Source organism: Neoarius graeffei, chromosome 27 (genome assembly GCF_027579695.1).
Source record: "Neoarius graeffei isolate fNeoGra1 chromosome 27, fNeoGra1.pri, whole genome shotgun sequence".
NCBI lineage: Eukaryota > Metazoa > Chordata > Actinopteri > Siluriformes > Ariidae > Neoarius > Neoarius graeffei.
The window spans coordinates 41271259-41290862 of NC_083595.1; the positions used below are offsets into that span (position 1 = coordinate 41271259).

General features: G+C 42.5%; 1 protein-coding gene across 1 annotated transcript in view; it reads left to right on the forward strand.

The window, feature by feature from the left end:
• The first annotated feature begins 3688 nt into the window (after nucleotides 1–3688).
• cd81a (CD81 molecule a) overlaps nucleotides 3689–19604 on the forward strand; it is a 107333-nt gene continuing 91417 nt past the window's right edge. Inside the window, exon 1 of the mRNA XM_060911771.1 lies at nucleotides 3689–3905. Coding sequence (XP_060767754.1) covers nucleotides 3840–3905 — 66 coding nt within the window. The 5' untranslated portion in view covers nucleotides 3689–3839. The remainder of the gene's footprint in view (nucleotides 3906–19604) is intronic.

Genomic DNA, 19604 nt, shown 5'->3' on the forward strand with positions numbered 1-19604 from the left:
ACACAGAAAGGCCCTCGTCGGCCACTGGGCTCGAACCCGGACCTTCTTGCTTTGAGGCGACAGCGCTAACCACTACACCACCGTGCCGCCCCCATTGTTTCATGATATTGAAAATAATTCACTTCAGGAGTGAGGGAATATGGTGGTATATCACACCCCACCCCGCCAGGCATGCATTATTTTCGTATAACAGCACATTCTCTGTCACGTGTTATGTCTTATGTTAAATGTTGCTGAGAAATGGTGAGAAAAGAAGCTATTGCTCTTTTGCTTTTTGGAGTCTGATAGTTAGTGCTCGGGCAACACGGTGGTGAAGTGGTTAGCACTGTCGCCTCACAGCAAGAAGGTTCTGGGTTTGAGTCCAGTGGCTGACGGGGGCCTTTCTGTGTGGAGTTTGTATATTCTCCCCATGTCTGAATGGGTTTCCTCAACAGTCCAAAAACATGCGGTTAGGTTAACTGGCTACTCTAAATTGCCCATAGGTGTGTATGTGAATGGTTGAGAGGAGGAAACCAGTAGTGGTTTCCCGTTGCCAGTAGAAGGCAACGGGAAACCACTACTGTAATCCTTCCCGAGAAACTTTGATGGCTGAAGCTGTCAGAGTGGACTTGCCATCAGCAGAACGCTAAAGAAAAAAGAAGTTAGTGCTCATGTATGAAATCTCTATTAATCACCATTGTAACTGTCCTAGCAATGTCCCCTTGTGACATCAGCATAACGTCTCGGGCATGGCATAGCTATACAAACCCTAACTTCTCATAGGAATAACCAAAATACAGTATCAACCTATAAATTAGCACCAGAATCATTGAGCACGTCACAATTTTTTTCCTTATAGTCATATTTAATCTTTTTCAGGGTGGATTTTTCCTTCTCTGTTGAACCATTCCCAATGTGGAAATGTCTCATCTCATTATCTCTAGCCGCTTTATCCTTCTACAGAGTCGCAGGCAAGCTGGAGCCTATCCCAGCTGACTATGGGCGAAAGGCGGGGTACACCCTGGACAAGTCGCCAGGTCATCACAGGGCTGACACATAGACACAGACAACCATTCACACTCTCATTCACACCTACGGTCAATTTAGAGTCACCAGTTAACCTAACCTGCATGTCTTTGGACTGTGGGGGAAACCGGAGCACCTGGAGGAAACCCACGCGGACACAGGGAGAACATGCAAACTCCGCACAGAAAGGCCCTCGCCGGCCACGGGGCTCGAACCCAGGACCTTCTTGCTGTGAGGTGACACCACTAACCACTACACCACCGTGCCGCCCATGTGGAAATGTGAAAGAGTATTTTAATTTTAAGCTCAAATTGACTGTAAACAAAGGAAAAGAGTTCCCAAATCCCAAAAGTCTAATGAATTTAGGTTTTACAGGATGTCTTTCAAACATGTTGAACTTCTCTGGTCTTGTTAAGCTCGTGTAAGAAAAGACATCTTGCTTGAGCTTCTTTTAGGGACGCTCCTACTCAAAGTGATTTGGCGTCCTATAAGGATTGGAACTACTAGTTAACATATTGTGACCAAGCGCACACACACACACATTAAATATGAGTTTCTTTTTTTTATAATTACATTTTTATTTCTTTTTCAATAATAAACGTATAAATGTCATCATAAAATATGTAAAAGTATTTTTTAATATTCATTTCTAATTGTTTATTTCTCATTTTCTGAATAATTTTATCATGAAAGTTTGGATATTTGATACAATCTCAAAGCAGGTGTTTGACATTTTCTTTTACACCACAAGTTGTACATTGATTGAAGGTTGTTATTTTATTTTAAAAAAAGAAATTGTGTATCATTAAGTAGACATTTTCCAAATCGGAGTCTTGTAATTATCCTTTGTTTGTTTCTGTTTTTGTCAGAATATGTGGTATGTGTTGTAATATTTGGTTCAAGTTGGTAGAAGAATCTACCAGTTTGAGAATTATCCCATCTGTCTTGCCATATTGTAAAAATAACATCTTTGATATGTTTTGTGATATCAGAAGTGGTAAAAGGGTAATGAATGTCATAATAGGGTTTATTTACAGGTCTTTTTGCCAATTGATCAGCCATTTCATTTCCTTTAATACCCACATGAGCTGGAATCCAACAAAAAACAACCTCACCACCCATAAGATAAAGCTGGTACATACCGTAAGATATAAGGAATGTAATAATTCTATGCCGTTATCTTCCTTTTGAATTTTTTGTAAGACAGATAAGGAATCAGAAAAGATCACACTTTGAAATGGAGGTTTATCAATAAGAAGTTCCAAATCCTTTGTAATTGCTAGTAAGAAAAGACATGCACTAAGCTGCAGCTATTGCGTGTCTTTTCTTAGACAAGCAAGGGGTAGGTAGGTAGTAGGTAGAAGAGATGCAGAGCATGTTGGAAGGAGAATGTTGAGGATGGAGCTGCCAGGCACACGAAAACGAGGAAGGCCAAAGAGGAGATACATGGATGTGGTGAGAGAGGACATGAAAGTGGCAGGTGTGGTAGAGAAGGATGCGGAAGACAGGGAGCAATGGAGACGAAAGATCCGCTGTGGCAACCCCTAATCGGGAGCAGCCAAAAGAAGTAGTATTTTAGAGTGTATTTTTACCTATATTATCTGTATTTTTTATATAGGGCAGCATGGTGGTGTAGTGGTCAGCACTGTTGCCTCACAGCAAGAAGGTCCTGGGTTCGAGCCCAGTGGCTGGCGAGGGCCTTTCTCTGGTGAGGGCTGGTGAGTTTGCATGTTCTCCCCGTGTCTGCGTGGGTTTCCTCCGGGTGCTCCGGTTTCCCCCACAGTCCAAAGACATGCAGGTTAGGTTAACTGGTGGCTCTAAATTGACTGTAGGTGTGAATGTGAGTGTGAATGGTTGTTTGTCTCTGTGTGTCAGCCCTGTGATAACCTGGTGACTTGTCCAGGGTGTACCCCGCCTCTCGCCCACAGTCAGCTGGGATAGGCTCCAGCTTGCCTCCGACCCTGTAGGACAGGATAAGCGGCTATAGATAATGGATGGATGGATGGATGGATGGACTTCTCAAACTGGGTGGCATGGTGGTGTAGTGGTTAGCACTGTCGCCTCACAGCAAGAAGGTTCTGGGCTTGAGTCCAGCGGCCGGTGAGGGCCTTTCTGTGTGGAGTTTGCATGTTCTCCCCGTGTCTGCGTGGGTTTCCTCCGGGTGCTCCGGTTTCCCACACAGTCCAAAGACATGCAGGTTAGGCTAATTGGTGGCTCTAAATTGACCGTAGGTGTGAATGTGAATGGTTGTTTGTCTATGTCAGCCCTGAGATGACCTGGAGACTTGTCCAGGGTGTACCCCGCCTCTCGCCCAGAGTCAGCTGGGATAAGCTCCAGCTTGTAGAGCAGGATAAGCGGCTACAGATAATGTGTGTGTGTATATATATATATATATATATATATATATATATATATATAATTTTTATTTTTCCTAATATAAATTTTACTTTATTTTTTTATCTGATTTTACAAGTAAGGTGAGAGAGAAACGGCGTCTCGATTCTCCGGGATATACCGGTATAGGGAATTGACAATAAAAACTCGGCGTGTTGAAGCTGTATTTGCTGAGTGTAATGGAGGCTCGCGCTTACAGACAGACGCCATGATTGGTGGACTGTCCCACTTTCCGGGGGGAGGAGCGGGGGGGCTGGGTGTTGCCTTCTCTTTTCTCCGGAGGAGGAGTGCACACATACACGCACGCGCACACACCGGGCCCACAAATCCGCGCTCTGTCTCTCTGCGTGCTGCTGCTGCTGCTGGCGGAATCGCTCTGCTATCAATTTACTCTCTTCTTGGTTTGAAAAGAGAACCGAGGCACTAAAAAACCCGCAATTATGGGAGTTGAAGGCTGCACGAAATGCATCAAATACATGCTGTTCTTCTTCAACTTTATTTTCTGGGTGAGTGTTTATGAGGTTTTCCTAACGGATGGTGTGGTGGAGGGTGTGTGTGTGTGTGTGTGCGCGGTGGAGTGTGTGTGTGCGGTGGAGGGTGTAGTGTGTGTGTGTGCGGTGGAGTGTGTGTGTGCGGTGGAGGGTGTAGTGTGTGTGTGTGTGTGTGGTGGAGTGTTGTGTGGTGTGGTGGAGGGTGGTGTGTGTGGTGTGGTGTTGTGTGGTGGGGGGTTGTTGTCTCGTTCGCCGTTAGAGCCGCTCTGTCGCGGTCTCCGCTTATTATAAACGGCCGAAACAGTCCAGGCGCTAACGGTCTAAAAAATAAGTGGAATTATTTAAACGGTCTTTGTTTACTGCAAATGAAGATGACTGCAGTTTGATAAAACGGCGAGGGCACGAGACTGTAGTACCAACTAACTGGCTGGCTTACTGTAGTACCAACCAACTAACTGGCCGGATTACTGTAGTACCAACCAACTAACTGGCCGGATTACTGTAGTACCAACCAACTAACTGGCCGGATTACTGTAGTACCAACCAACTAACTGGCCGGATTACTGTAGTACCAACCAACTAACTGGCCGGATTACTGTAGTACCAACCAACTAACTGGCCGGATTACTGTAGTACCAACCAACTAACTGGCCGGATTACTGTAGTACCAACCAACTAACTGGCCGGATTACTGTAGTACCAACCAACTAACTGGCCGGATTACTGTAGTACCAACCAACTAACTGGCCGGATTACTGTAGTACCAACCAACTAACTGGCCGGATTACTGTAGTACCAACCAACTAACTGGCCGGCTTACTGTAGTACCAACCAACTAACTGGCCGGCTTACTGTAGTACCAACCAACTAACTGGCCGGCTTACTGTAGTACCAACCAACTAACTGGCCGGCTTACTGTAGTACCTACCAACTAACTGGCCGGCTTACTGTAGTACCTACCAACTAACTGGCCGGCTTACTGTAGTACCTACCAACTAACTGGCCGGCTTACTGTAGTACCTACCAACTAACTGGCCGGCTTACTGTAGTACCTACCAACTAACTGGCCGGCTTACTGTAGTACCTACCAACTAACTGGCCGGCTTACTGTAGTACCTACCAACTAACTGGCCGGCTTACTGTAGTACCTACCAACTAACTGGCCGGCTTACTGTAGTACCTACCAACTAACTGGCCGGCTTACTGTAGTACCTACCAACTAACTGGCCGGCTTACTGTAGTACCTACCAACTAACTGGCCGGCTTACTGTAGTACCTACCAACTAACTGGCCGGCTTACTGTAGTACCTACCAACTAACTGGCCGGCTTACTGTAGTACCTACCAACTAACTGGCCGGCTTACTGTAGTACCTACCAACTAACTGGCCGGCTTACTGTAGTACCTACCAACTAACTGGCCGGCTTACTGTAGTACCTACCAACTAACTGGCCGGCTTACTGTAGTACCTACCAACTAACTGGCTGGCTTACTGTAGTACCTACCAACTAACTGGCTGGCTTACTGTAGTACCTACCAACTAACTGGCTGGCTTACTGTAGTACCTACCAACTAACTGGCTGGCTTACTGTAGTACCTACCAACTAACTGGCTGGCTTACTGTAGTACCTACCAACTAACTGGCTGGCTGGCTGACTGTAATGATTATAATACATAGGGCCAAATTACTCAATTCTGATTGACTCCAGGGCTCTACATTAACTTTTGAAACCACTTGTCCTGTCGGGCAAGTTGAAAGGAAATTTACTTGTCTGAATGTGAAGTTGACTTGTCTGAAGAAATATTTGAGAAAAAAAACACAAATAAACTATTTGTAACCCAACAATCTTTATTGCATTTGTTTCCGAATTCACAGCATATGCATAATATTTATGAATCAAAAGTAATCTATAGAGATCTTGCAGTCACGTGACCGGAAAGTACACAACCGCCATCTTGTCGGTCAAAAACACCGCTGAATACTGCTGCACTTGTGTACAGAATGGATCAATTTCAACCGACGGACTACACGGCTCATTTTTCTAATGAACAGATAACTAGATATATGTCTAAAATAAACGATCTACAGATTAGTGACCCTTATGGCTGACCGGACGGAGTTTTCACGACCGGATTTTGAACTGCCAGCGGAATACCCAGACGTGTATAATTACCTCATCAACTTTCCCTCGCTGTTCAGTGGTGAAGTACTGCGTGCTTATAAATCTCTGGACAGTTATCTTTACAGAAATTCAGGATTTGTCAGTGACTCAGATGTGGCATCTTGTAAACAAGAATCCTCATTGGATGGGTAAGTCACTTAAGTATTGAGTATAGCACTGACCAGCCGATTATAGAATAGAATAAGGTAATTCCAGCTGTAATTCCAAATCGTCCGTCTTGTTTACATGGATCTGGCGTTGGAGAGGTAGAGGCTTGGCAGTGGAGGTTTGAGTGGCTGTTTTCTGAGCTTAGTCAACAGGCCGGCTCTGCAGCCTCGCTTTTGCTTCCGTTCCCGGCGCCGCCTCCTTCGCTTTGCTTCCGATAACAATCCACGGAGACCCCGCTGGTCTCGCTATCTCGTCCGGAATGTTGTGCATGCGATGGAAATCGCTACAAACCGTCATTTTCTGCTGGAAACCAATGTCCAGTAAGTCCATACGGTTGTAGTGGATATTGAAGTCCGGTACAGACGAACAACACGCAAAAATACACACAAACATAAAAACCGTGCACAGGTAGGGAGAGCTTGTAGCCGCAGCCGTTGTAGTAGAATTGTATATAGTAGGGTTTTCCAGAAGAAAAGGCAGAAGTAGAACCAGAAGTAGAAGTAGAAGGCGGAAATATGGCGTTTCAAGATGGCGTCTGTCACAATCTGGATCGGCTGTGACGTCACATGCAAGTGCTCCATACTTGATATACTGAGGCGAAAGTTCAAAAATATAGTAAAACAGACTGATTGATACCATAATTCACCAATTATTATGCTGAAGTTCAGAAGCAGTATATTCCAATAGAGTAGAAATTATGAACATAAAATTTTAAGAACAAAATAACTATACTATGAGATTCAGAAACACTAACTATTTTATATATATATATATATATATATATATATATATATATATATATATATATATATATATAATATTACACACAGATCAGTACTCTGCAGTTCAGTAACAAATATCACAAAAACTAACATCATAAAATTTATGACTTGAGATCACTAGTTTGGACAAGAGAAACAAATAACAGCAGTGCTACAAATAAAAACAACTGATAACAAAATTGACTGATTTACAGTATTAATCACTAATTATTAATTAATACAGCCGGTAACCTAATTAGCAGCCATTTGACAGCTTGGTTTTTCGTACATAACTTTCCCCACGCCTGCCTCACTCCCTGTCAATCCACACACATGCAGGCGCGCATTCCAACCCCAGTGCACGCTCGGCTATATAATGAACACCATCAACAACAATTCAAAGATTTGGAAATTAACACGTACTCAACGTAAATATACAGTTGAATAATGATCCTGCCAACAGAAATGTTAACAAATCCACGTGTATGACACGATTAAAACCAATCATAAACGACCGTTTACTTTTCAGCTCAAATACACGAAGCGGTATTGGCTGGTTTCGCAAGTGGAATATTGCGCATGTGCACATCGCTCTTTCCGAATAGAAACATCCGGCGATTCATCAAAACAATATGTCAAGTGAGGTGCTTCGGAAATCATGTGAATAAACTGATAAATTTGATATATAGCCCGAATATCGGCGTATTTTGGCACTTGTCCGATCGGACAAGTAACTGAGACGATGAACTTGTCTGACATGAAGTATCACTTGTCCCAGACAAGCATTAATGTCGAGCCCTGTTGACCAATCAAGGAGGGCTTTTTTTCCTTAACACGAGGCCGTATTTCTGAAATGCTATTGGCTGGTTCGTTGCTTGGTTACGGTTACAAAAATTAGCAAATTTTGTCAACAAAATGGCTGACTCAGCAATGCCGCGTTTCACTAGATTTGACGTAGAAATGATAAACCAATTGAAAGCTGCAAGCGAAAATGAAAATACCAAAAAAGTACAAATTTTTGGCTTTCCATGTTTAAGAAATGGGCTGCAGAAAGACAAATAAACGACTCTCTAGTGGCATATGAATGCTGTGAGTTAGACAAGGTGCTATCGCAGTTTTATGCAGAAGTGAGGAAAGAAAATGGGGAAAACCACTTTCAAAATCCTCATGTCATGATGAAAGACGCTTTAGAAACTGATTCAAACGTGCAAGATAGTCTTGCGCCTTGATTGGTTCAGAAAATGTGAATGACAAATGTTGTGAACTTGAATGGCTTCCGAAGTATGAATTTGGCCCTCATCTCATTATCACTAGCCGCTTTATCCTGTTCTACAGGGTCGCAGGCAAGCTGGAGCCTATCCCAGCTGACTACGGGCGAAAGGCGGGGTACACCCTGGACAAGTCGCCAGGTCATCACAAGGCTGACACACAGACACAACCATTCACACTCTCATTCACACCTACGGTCAATTTAGAGTCACCAGTTAACCTAACCTGCATGTCTTTGGACTGTGGGGGAAACCGGAGCACCCGGAGGAAACCCACGCGGACACGGGGAGAACATGCAAACTCCGCACAGAAAGGCCCTCGCCGGCCACGGGGCTCGAACCCAGGACCTTCTTGCTGTGAGGCGACAGCGCTAACCACTACACCACCGTGCCGCCCCTGAATTTGGCCCTGTATATTATAAACAAGTAATCGTATGGTTCCTTGTAAAATTAAGGATCAATTTAACTCGTGATTTCGAAGTTTTGAAATTGCCCTCGTCGCGAATTTTTAAAACTTCGAAATCACTCGTGAAATTAATCCTTAATTTTACTCGGCTTATACCTATACTAATAGCTAGCTGGGTTACTGTAATAATAGCTAGCTGGGTTAAGGGCGATATTGTGTCCTCGGTTTTGAGTCAGGAGATTACAGTGGAACGGAAATAACAGGTTTAGTAGTGATACATAATATGTATAGCTGTGTATGACAGACTGCTGTTTATCAATTTCAAATGGTGTGCATTATTTCAGTACCTTAAATTTTGTTTGTTTTTGTTTTAAGAAGCTGACTGAACTTTCAGATTGGGTGCTTGAAAACCGAAAGGGTTTTGCAGGAAACTTGGTGTGGACTTAGTTTTGTGTAACATGTAAAACAGTGTTTTAAATACCTCTGCAGGGTCAAGAAATGTAGGGGCAGTGTGTTTTGGGGGCTATAAACATCCCTCATATATATATATATATATATATATATATATATATATATATATATATATATACACACACACCACATATTTGCACGCACAGCTGCATTAGAAATTGCAAGCTAAGAAAATCAGTGTGGTTGGATTCCATGTGTTTTCATATAAATTTGTGAACTTCCATTGCTTAACTTTCCACCACTTGTACAAAGCCCTTAAAGTTCCCAAAGCTGATTAATTACTATTCTAATTTCTTCTTTGTTTTATTTGAATAACTTCTTCGCACGAGATCTTGTGCACATGGGATTTAAAACAAAAACCAATCTCCTTTTGGGACTCTACCCAAGTGCTCCAGAGCCACTAATGCACCGAGTTGTTAGACATTTGCAAATGTGCGCCCATGCTGGAACGTTTGTTTCCAGTAGACACGGTATTTTATCCAGTTTAACATCTAAACCAGGTAAATGTGTCTAGAAACTAAATGCTGTGGTGTGTGTGGCCTGAACAAGTTTTAAGAATTAACCAGTTTCAGCACTTCGTTTTTAATAAAACGACTGATCGTGACCAGATGTTGTGTCCAAAGCATTATGAGTCATCAGCGGGACTGTGGAAAATAACCAAACACATGAAAAAGACTTCAGAGTGAGAGTGAGGCAGTTTTTCCACGCGTAGATTTGGCCCCGGATGGAGCGTTGAGCTGAATGGGACTGTTTTTGGAGATTTCTTTAGTCTCCTACTACTGTAGGTTTAATCTGTGGCATGAACAGTGCTTACTGGAAGAAGGGGGTCTTTCCAAACAACGGACATGAATTAGCTGAGCGTAAATCACGTGTGCACACACTTTGCTGTTATGACCACAGTTGGTAGAGAGATATGAAGAGACAGGAAGCCTTGTGGTATATCTCTCTCTGAGACTGTGCATTTAGTGATCGCTGCAGTGTATTACACAATATAATCGTGCCCATCAGTCTACTTTATTGATGAAATTTTCATTCCTCTCCCTGAGGGAAACTTGACACTGATAGTGGCTCAGGAGATTTGTTCAGTCTCGTCTCAAATGCATAACAGGTGGATATGATTTTTCTCATGGATGTGTACACTGTAAACCGAATTCATAAGAGGATCCATGTCCTATATTTTCCTTTTTAAAAGAACCTCTTTAACCAATAAAGATGCTCATCAGGAAACAAAGTAAGAATTCAGAACATTTTATAGAACCAAAATTAAAATGGTTCTCGGCTTCTCAAGCGTGAAATTGAAAGTAATTTTAAAGTGCATATTCTGGACCAATCTTTTTTTTTTTTAATATGAAAGTATGTCCCTTTGCACACTCGTCCAGAAGGGTAATTTTGCACAAGGCCATCTGTCTACAGCAGAAAAAAATAAAATAACGAAACGCGTCTGGAAAAATCCCAAGGGAGTCTGGAGCCAGATTCATGACGTCACTTACGGAAGCGCCAGCAGGCTGCGCGAGCTTGCACGGTTTCAGTGCACAGCCTGTGTAGACCAAGTTTAGCAGCTAGCGATTTTGCATTGAAATATGGAATTGTCATCTGAGTGCAATGTTACTTCACTTTTGGATGAAGAATATAATGAGATGTCAGGATTATTTCTTACCCTGGCAACAGTCAACTTGTGAATTGCCGATTTTCTTGGTCTTTTTCTCGGCTCTGCTTAGTCCTCGGCTTCGAGGGCCTCAGTGGATGCGGCACTTCATCTTCTGTCAGGGGAGACGAACACGTCTGGCTCCTTTGGTGACGCTGATACAGATTGAGACGGTGTTGCTTTGGGCATTCTGACAGATGGAACTGTGTCTTTTTTCAGATCAAGTTGCCTTGCGAAGCCCATTTCCCACTGCAAATAGTTCTCCGTCATCGGACCTTGTGAAGTGAGCACTAGGGGTGGGCAAAAATATCGATACGGCGATATATCGCGATACTTTGTCTTCCGATTCAATATCGATATTTTTTCAAATAATAAATCATGTTTCAGACGGGTTGTAAATCCAGTACGACTTCCGCACCTCCGCTCCGCGAGGTGTCGCTGTGCCGCTACCTCACTGCAAGGCACTCTTCGTCTTCTCTTTTTTCCCTGACGGTTACAGTGAGGGGAAAAAAAAAACCAAGCAAGCATGGCTGTTAACGTAAACCTAGAGACACCGCCAAACTTTAAAGCAGATGTTTGGAGGTACTTTGGATTCCAAAAGAAAGGAGAAAAAAAAACAGTGAGCTGGACAAAGAGTATGCACTTTGCAAAACCTGTTTCGCTCCAATTAGATATTCAGGTAACACAACAAACTTGCGGACTTACTTAGCACGACACCACCCCGACATATTGGCTCAGCCGGAGCCACCGAAACCCGACCCGAAGCAAACTACACTGGACAGCGCCAAAGTCCTCCCGTCTACTTCAGTGATGTGTGACTTACTGTAACTGTGAACTTAATTTTGTCAGTTAAGGCCGAAGGCAAGAAGCTGCACTTTTATTTTGCATTTTCAATTTTAGTGTGTGTGAGACACTGCATTTTATTTTGAGTATTTACTCTCAGTTCAGAAGAAACATGATTCACTGAGGTTTCAATTCAGTTTCAGTGTGTGGACACTGACCCACACTGCACTTTGTTTCATAATTGTGCTCAGGGAGACTAAGGGTGTATTCAGACCAGGATAGTTCGATAGTTCACTTGCTTTGGTCCGAACCAAATGTTTTTTTTTTTATTTTTTCATTTTGGTGCGGTTCGCTTTCACACTACATTTTAGTAAGCGGACCAAAATCTGTCAACAAAGCCACGCGCCCTGAGGTCGTTCAGCTATTGGTCAGAGACGCCACGCGCACAAAGCGTTAAGTTCAAAAGTAGTCACGGAGGCTTTCTGTGCTGTTATTCTTTTTAATGTCATCAAAGCTATATGTTTTTTCCAGTTTTTACTGTTTTCACAATTGTGCGATTACTATGCTGTTGTACAAGTAATTTATCAACGACGACGACAAAGGGCAAGGCGGCTACGGAGGATAGCGCTGATGAGCGCACATCATGTTGTGACAGTTCTGGCTCTTCACGCAATAGATGAATTTCTTTTTTGCGTCGCTAGTACCGCCACTTTTTGAAAGAATGTCCCTGATTTTAATGTAGGTCTGATGGAGTTTCTTCACTTTCAGCCGACATTGTTCTGGGGAGCGCGTGAACCCCTTCTCCTTCATTTTCTCACTGAATACAGCAAACACGTCGGCATTTTTGTGTGTTCTCTCCAAAAGCTCAGATATGTGGACATCTGCCCATATATCCACAAGGGTACGCGTTTCTTCCTCGGCCCACGTTTGCCCCCTACTCATTTTTGTACTCTGTAGTCTAGCCTAATACTGGTCTGAATGACTGAACGACTGTTGTAAGGTTCCCTTGACAACCGAAACAGTGTTTGCACTTTGCGGTGGAGTGTCAAGACTCTGTTTCCCATAATGCTCGACAAACGACGGAAGCTCCCGAGGTACAAAAAAGCAAAACTGTCGGATTAGGTCCGGTCTGTTTTCACACCTCCAAAAGATCCGCACCAGGGTTCCTTTGGTCCGGACCGAGTCCGACCTTGCAGCTCGGTCTCAGTCTGCTTGTTTGGTCCGGACCAGAGTTCGGTGGTTTGTATTCGGACCAACCCAAAAGGTCCGGACCAAGGGAAATTTGGTTCGTTTGGTCCGGACCAAACAACGTAGGTGTGAATACGCCGTAAGATGCACACTGCACTTTTCGATGTGTTTCAGACAGTGTGTTGTTCCTGCAAATATGTTGTAACTTGCGCTTGTATAGTTACAATAAAATGGCACGGATAATTTGAATTGCATTGTTTTAACTCAGTTTGTCCCATGAATTATCACTATCATCTGATGTACATACAACTCGGATTTTAAGATGCATAATGCATTTTACATTTTTCAGTGAACTATGTAGAATATCGCAATATCGTATCGTGATGCGTATCGTATCGTGAGGTCCTTGGCAATACCCACCCCTAGTGAGCACCGCAAGTAAGTCTGTAGCATGTAGCCAATTTTTCCGGGTGCCTCGCACAAAGCACTCCCATTTCTCTCTCATTGTCTGGTCTTTTGGAAAACGATGAGTGCTAATCCCATCAAGATTGGTGTTGCTACACCCTCCTACGATACATCTGCTAACCATTTTAATAATTCCGTGATAACATTGAAGAAATTTGCAGAAAACCACCAGGTTGTTTTTCTCCTAAACAAACCAGCGCTGACGTAGGATTCAGGAGGCGGCGTCCCTCACGTGACGTCACGAAAACAATGTTTGCTGGGAAATCCAAATGCCAAGTTTTTTCAGAGGTGGACCAATTCGCCTCAAATGGCTTGATTTCAACTGAATTTTTCTGGTATTGCGCAAGGTAAAAAAAAAAAATTGCACAAAATGTGACACATTTGACCAAAGTTTAATATGAAATAGGAGAATTAAATTGATCTTGCTCCTGAATTTACCCGTGATATGCACTTTAAGGTGTGGCCTGATTGGAATGATGGTCCTAGTGCTTTGGCATTGGCATGCCAGAGATTCTACAAACCCCTATCAGTGAGTCACGGGGGTAGAAATAGCCTCCACTGCGACTCTGGCAGGGAATAAGAGGCGTCCTGGGGGTGGGGGGTCTAAGAAGACCCATCACTCATTTATAGATGGTGTTTCCTAGAATGGAGATGGTATCTAAGAAAGCACTGCAACAAACAGGATGTTGTGTACTTTATTCTGTTCGCCCACCCTGTATCTGATGAAAATGGTTCATATCAGCTCAAGGCTGTTTAAAAAAAATATATATATTTATATTATTTATTCTACAACAATAAGGACAGACATGCACATTTGTTTTGAAGATTGCCATGACCACCAATTCTGGAAAAAGAACATTTTGGCTTGGGTGTAACAGGGAAGAGTGATGATCTAGCCTCTTAAGTCCTGTTGATTTTGTACTGGTTAATTTAGTTTAAGCTAGAGATTCCAGTTTCTCGTCACGTTTAACCCTTTGGTGACTGACCCCTTGAAAATGGTTCCTCCAGGAACATGACGTTTCAGTTGTCACGACAACGGAAAAACTAAAATACAAATACAAGAGCATTTTGTTTTGTGCACAAGAGCATTGTGACGTATCTTTCTGTTTTTGTATTTTAGTTTTTCCGTTGTCTTGACAACTGAAACGTCATCGTTCCTGGAGGAACCATTTTCAAGGGGTCAGTCACCAAAGGGTTAATTGTGTGATTGCTTAATGGTGATGCACTAGTTTCCAAGCAGAGGTAGGATATCAGGCTTTCCACTGCATAGTAGGACAAGCAAGTGATGCTATATAGGACTAAAGGCTTTTACACACCAGCCCCCCCCCCCCCCCCCCCCCCCAAAAAAAGTGATTAATTCACACATCCATAGATTTATTTATTTATGTATTTATTTATTTATTTGAACTGTAATTTTTGTCATGAGTATAGCATGGGATTTCCCAGGCTGCTTTGCACAATCGTTCCGATCTGAAAAGACAGCATGGAAACTATGGTCTAAAGGCTCGCCTGAGTTTGGAGCCAATCAGAGAGTGGGGAGGGGTGGAAAGACGGTGACGAGTACTACTCGACAAACGGAAGCTTGTTTATTTGGGACTGTTTATGGATCACATTTAACATGGCGGCGAGCGATACGAACCAAACTTTCGATCAAGCTTTAGACACTGTTCTGAATAGTTTAGAGCGAAAGTTTGTTTTAAAAAAAGAACAGCGTTTGGCGTTAGTCTTTCTTTGTCGCTCTAACTATGTCACCGGGTACAACTGCCATGATTGGCCATGGGCCAGGGCTCGAAATTAACTTTTTTTCTTTGTGTCCCCCAGTGGTCCCGAATTCTGTGTTGTATTGTCCCGAATGGAAGCAATAGTGTCCCCATTTTTTTCCTCTCTGAAATAACCAGTGGTTAATATTATCATATGAAGTTACTATTATATTTGTAACTATGCGATTTTGAACCCTTTATCATTTTTACAATAAGTCACAAAACACAAGCGACACATGTCCAATACATCATCTACTTCAAAATTAGTTATTGCATTTTCAGTTTATTAAACTTTGGCGATCTCACTGTATGAATAGATACCCGTTTATTTAAAGGGACCAACTAGCTCATTCAGAAAATGTTTCAACTCCCTACATCTGCAGTACACTTTAGTTGAAAATAAGACCCCTTTTATGTTCATTTAATCTACTTATACCTTGAATATCTGTTGGCATTTATAAGGCCAACTTATAATTTTCACCATTACCGTTATCCATAGCCCTGTGATGACCTGGCGACTTGTCCAGGGTGTACCCCGCCTTTCGCCCGTAGTCAGATGGGATAGGCTCCAGCTTGCCTGCGACCCTGTAGAACAGGATAAAGCGGCTACAGATAATGAGATGAGACCGTTATCCATTTTTATGAACTTTCCGTTAACCATTACCATTATCCATTTTTATGAACTTTCCGTTATCCATTTTATGGACTTTCGCTGCCGAAACATGGGTGGAACATCAGCATAGTGCCAGGTCCGAGCCTAGTTGTGCTGCTGACTGACTAAACTTTCTGAACTAGAAAGACACCAAGAAAACTCACTTATTCTGTTGAACGGTATCTTCCGTCAGTATCATCCACATCATTCCTGTTGTATTTTATAACGTGTCTAACAGTGTTCATTCAGTTCATTCAGTTGCGAGCGTTGCCTGCAGACCAGGCGATGACACTTTGGATCCTGAAGGTCCCGGAGACGTTATGTCTGGGCTTTCAGTTTCTTCCCCGCGGTCGATCCGCTTCAACCACTTTTTTGTTCTGGCAAGAGTCGGCGCAGCGTGTGCAGTAGCAATTCCATTCCAAGTCCATATAACGCGGACTCCGGCCGAAGATTCTAGAACAGAATGCGCTGCTCTGTAGCCTACGGATGCAGGTGCATCGAAAGTGTAGCTACTAATGTATTTTTCGCTGTTAACGTTTTAAAATTAAAATTGACAAATTAGGTGAATGTCTACGTATGTGTTACAGCTTTGTGAATAATATTAATGTAGAACTTTTTTTCTAGATCTGTTTTTTTCCATTGTCCCGGGATTGTCCCAGATATGATAATTTTGTGTCCCGATGACATTTTTTATAGTCCCCGGGACATCGGGACACCGTTAGTTTCGAGCGCTGCCATGGGCTACGTATACGCCAAATGATAGACATTCGCAACGTCCAATAAACGGCCATTGACAATCGTAAACCACACCTCCCCTACGAGAAATTCAATAGGCGGATTCCAGACCATAATTATTTCACTTGTGATATGGTCTGGTGTTAACCAGACTATCATGAGTACCTTCACACAGTGCAAATATTATGCAGTGGAAAAGTAACATGTTTTTCTGACCGAGGTCAATTTTTTTTTTTCTGAGCTTTCGCACTGCAAATAAACACATTAACCAATCACGTTGTGTGGAAGGAATGATGTCATGTGGTGACGTAGGAGACAGTCGGCAAAACGGCCTCAAATGGAGCAATGAGCCTCCGCTATGTGCCGCGGTCACTCACATCTGGGAGCCGAGAGACGATATTTCTATGGAGTTTTATGTCTAGTTTTATTCGAGTGTGTGGTATTACAGTATTTATTTATTTCACGTTCAATGTGAATGTGAGCAGGGCTATTTGTGTATTTGTGTGTGTGTGTGTGTGTGAGGTGAGAGAGAGAAAACGCGTTGCACAATCTGAACGCGAAATGAATAAATACTGCTCTCAGAATGAAAGGCTGTGCTCTTGATTAAAGATGGGAATGAAGCGCCATTTTATTTCACCCGTGAACACACAACACCGTAAGCATCGCTTGCTTTCTTGTTGTCCAACGTCCCGTCTCTCAGCTTCAGCTCTTTAATGAGGTTATGAAATTCTCCCTGTTGTTTGTACCCGAAGTTGCTCTTTCTTGAGGGCATGTCTATAATTATGTTGTCATCACTGCTAGGTGACTCCCTCGTTCACCCGGGACACAACTGACAGTCATGGCGCAAAACGAGCATGAAACCAGCACTAAATAGACCACAGCATATTTTAAAAGTTTTGTATTGGACTTGGTGTGCATACTTTTTTATGTGCATAAATTCCACACGAGTTTTTCGGGTTGCAGTTTCGTGTTGTATCTGGTTTGTAAAGGCCATGAGGCTGACGCAACTGTGTGTTTTTTGACTTGCAGTTGGAAACCACCACCCCCCAAAAAAAACCCCTGGGGTGAACCACCAGTTCACATAACAGTGGCTTTGCTCTAAGTGAGCTCAGGTATGAATCATGCTGTGCTAAATAAAATAACTTTTACGTCCTTTTTTAAAAAAAAAAAAAGAAAGATATTGTATAGTGTTAGAGACACTGTGCTTCCCACGACGGCACACCACCTCTCTCTCTCTTTAGGATGTGTACTCCTATCCAATTCAAATGCAAGTGACCAAAATGAATAAAAATGCTTTAGTTTGTATGAGCTTTGCTTTGACTAAAAGCCTGTATCTGAACCCAGTGTTGATTTAACCCCTTTGGACGCAAGGAGAAATGCTCTGGAGCTTCATGCGTACAATTGTACACATGTCCAAAGGGGTTATAGGAAAACGCTATGATGCAATATATTTAATAAAAAGAAAAGGGGGAAAAAAAAAGCACAGACTTGTGTGAAAACACCCAAGAACATGTATAAAAAGCAGACATGCAACACTGGTCATTCTTTCTGGAAATATGATTTCTTTTTAAAGTAGGATTTATTTTTTGCCATCCCACCTGCACCACCTACATACTGCCTTTATAAAAATAAAAGGGGAAGAGGAAGTTCGAGGGAAGGGGGGGGCGGCTGTTCACGTTCTGCTTAAAGCACCCGTAACCGCCAGCATAACTGTCAGCGCTTTATTTAAGTTATTCCATGAAATCGAGTCGTACGTGAGCTGATAGCACCTCGTCGGCTATAAACCATGTGTGACGAGATTGAGCGGAATGATTTTTATTCTATCCACGTTCACTGGATTTTGAAAAACGGAGCGTTTTTAATTTTTGCAAATTTGTTAAACTTTTATACAAAACGTCGGACTGTAATTTCCACTTAATGTAAACTAACCGGCGAAATGACAGTAGCAATTTGTGATAAATGCTATAATAATAATTCTTGAAAAGTAAAATGTTCTTACCATCAAATACTTATTTCATATTTTGTTGCTTTGTATTTTTTGGGGTTTTGTTCTCAAGCGGAGTTTTTATTTCGGCCTCGGTTGGTTCAACAATACACTCCGTCATTGTGTGTTTCTCTACTCATGGTATATGAGCTGATGGCCTAATAGTAGAGTAGCCAGTCAGTGTGCGATTGTTCATATCCGGTGAATGTGGATAGAGTAATATCTGTTATCTGAGGGCAGAGTGTTAAACCTTTCAGAATACAAGATCAGTGTTTTATGGAATGTTTTGGTTGATCCTGTAGTGAAGTCCTTAAATTTTTTTCTAATTTCAGGAATAGCATCAGGTCACTAAGCCAGAGTGATACTTTTTGTGGTTCAGGAGATTTCCACTCCAACACTCTTCTCCTAGCTAAAAGGGAGGCAAAAATAAGTGCATTTTTCTTATTACTGGGCATTGAGACCTCGTTTACAAATACTCCAAAAATGGCCATTTCTGCATTTGGTTGCACGTTGGGCCATCCTTAAAAAAAAAAAAATCCGTTTCCTGTCCACCAGGTGAGCAAAAAAAATTTTCAGTCGGGAGGGAGGGATTTTTATACACACATATATATGAGAGAGAGATATAGACGGATAAGAAATCGCAGTGCTGTTTGCTTTTTCTTTCAGTACTTTTATTACAAAAGCAGACACATTTAATAAAATGACAGTTTAATCTGACTGCAACATTTGCAAAACTTTTACAAAGGTACTTAAAATGTCAGACGCACAGACTTTTTGTAGATCTAAATCGACCATTAGGCCTAGTTCGGATGAAATTACACCATCAGGGGTGATAGCGTTCCGGCGCCGCGCCGGATTTCCGGCGTACCGTGGCTGGGGAAAAAAAAAATCTAGTTCGCCCGTTGTCCTGTGTCATTCTGAGATGCGCAGATAGACAGTAAAGGGAATTCGCATGATATGGAACTAGTGGGGAAAAAAGTGCCGTCTAATTCGTGCCGTGACGGCACTTTTTTCCCCACTAGTTCCATATCATGCGAATTCCCTTTACTGTCTATCTGCACATCTCAGAATGACACAGGACAATGGGCGAACTAGATTTTTTTTATTTTTTCCCCCAGCCACGGTACACTGGAAATCCGGCGCGGCGCCGGAACGCTATCACCCCTGCACTATTAAAATGATCACTGAATGATTTGTTTTTCTGAATCTTTACTATTTTGTTGTACGCTAGAATACCATTTTGCGATTTCACACTTAAGCAAATGTT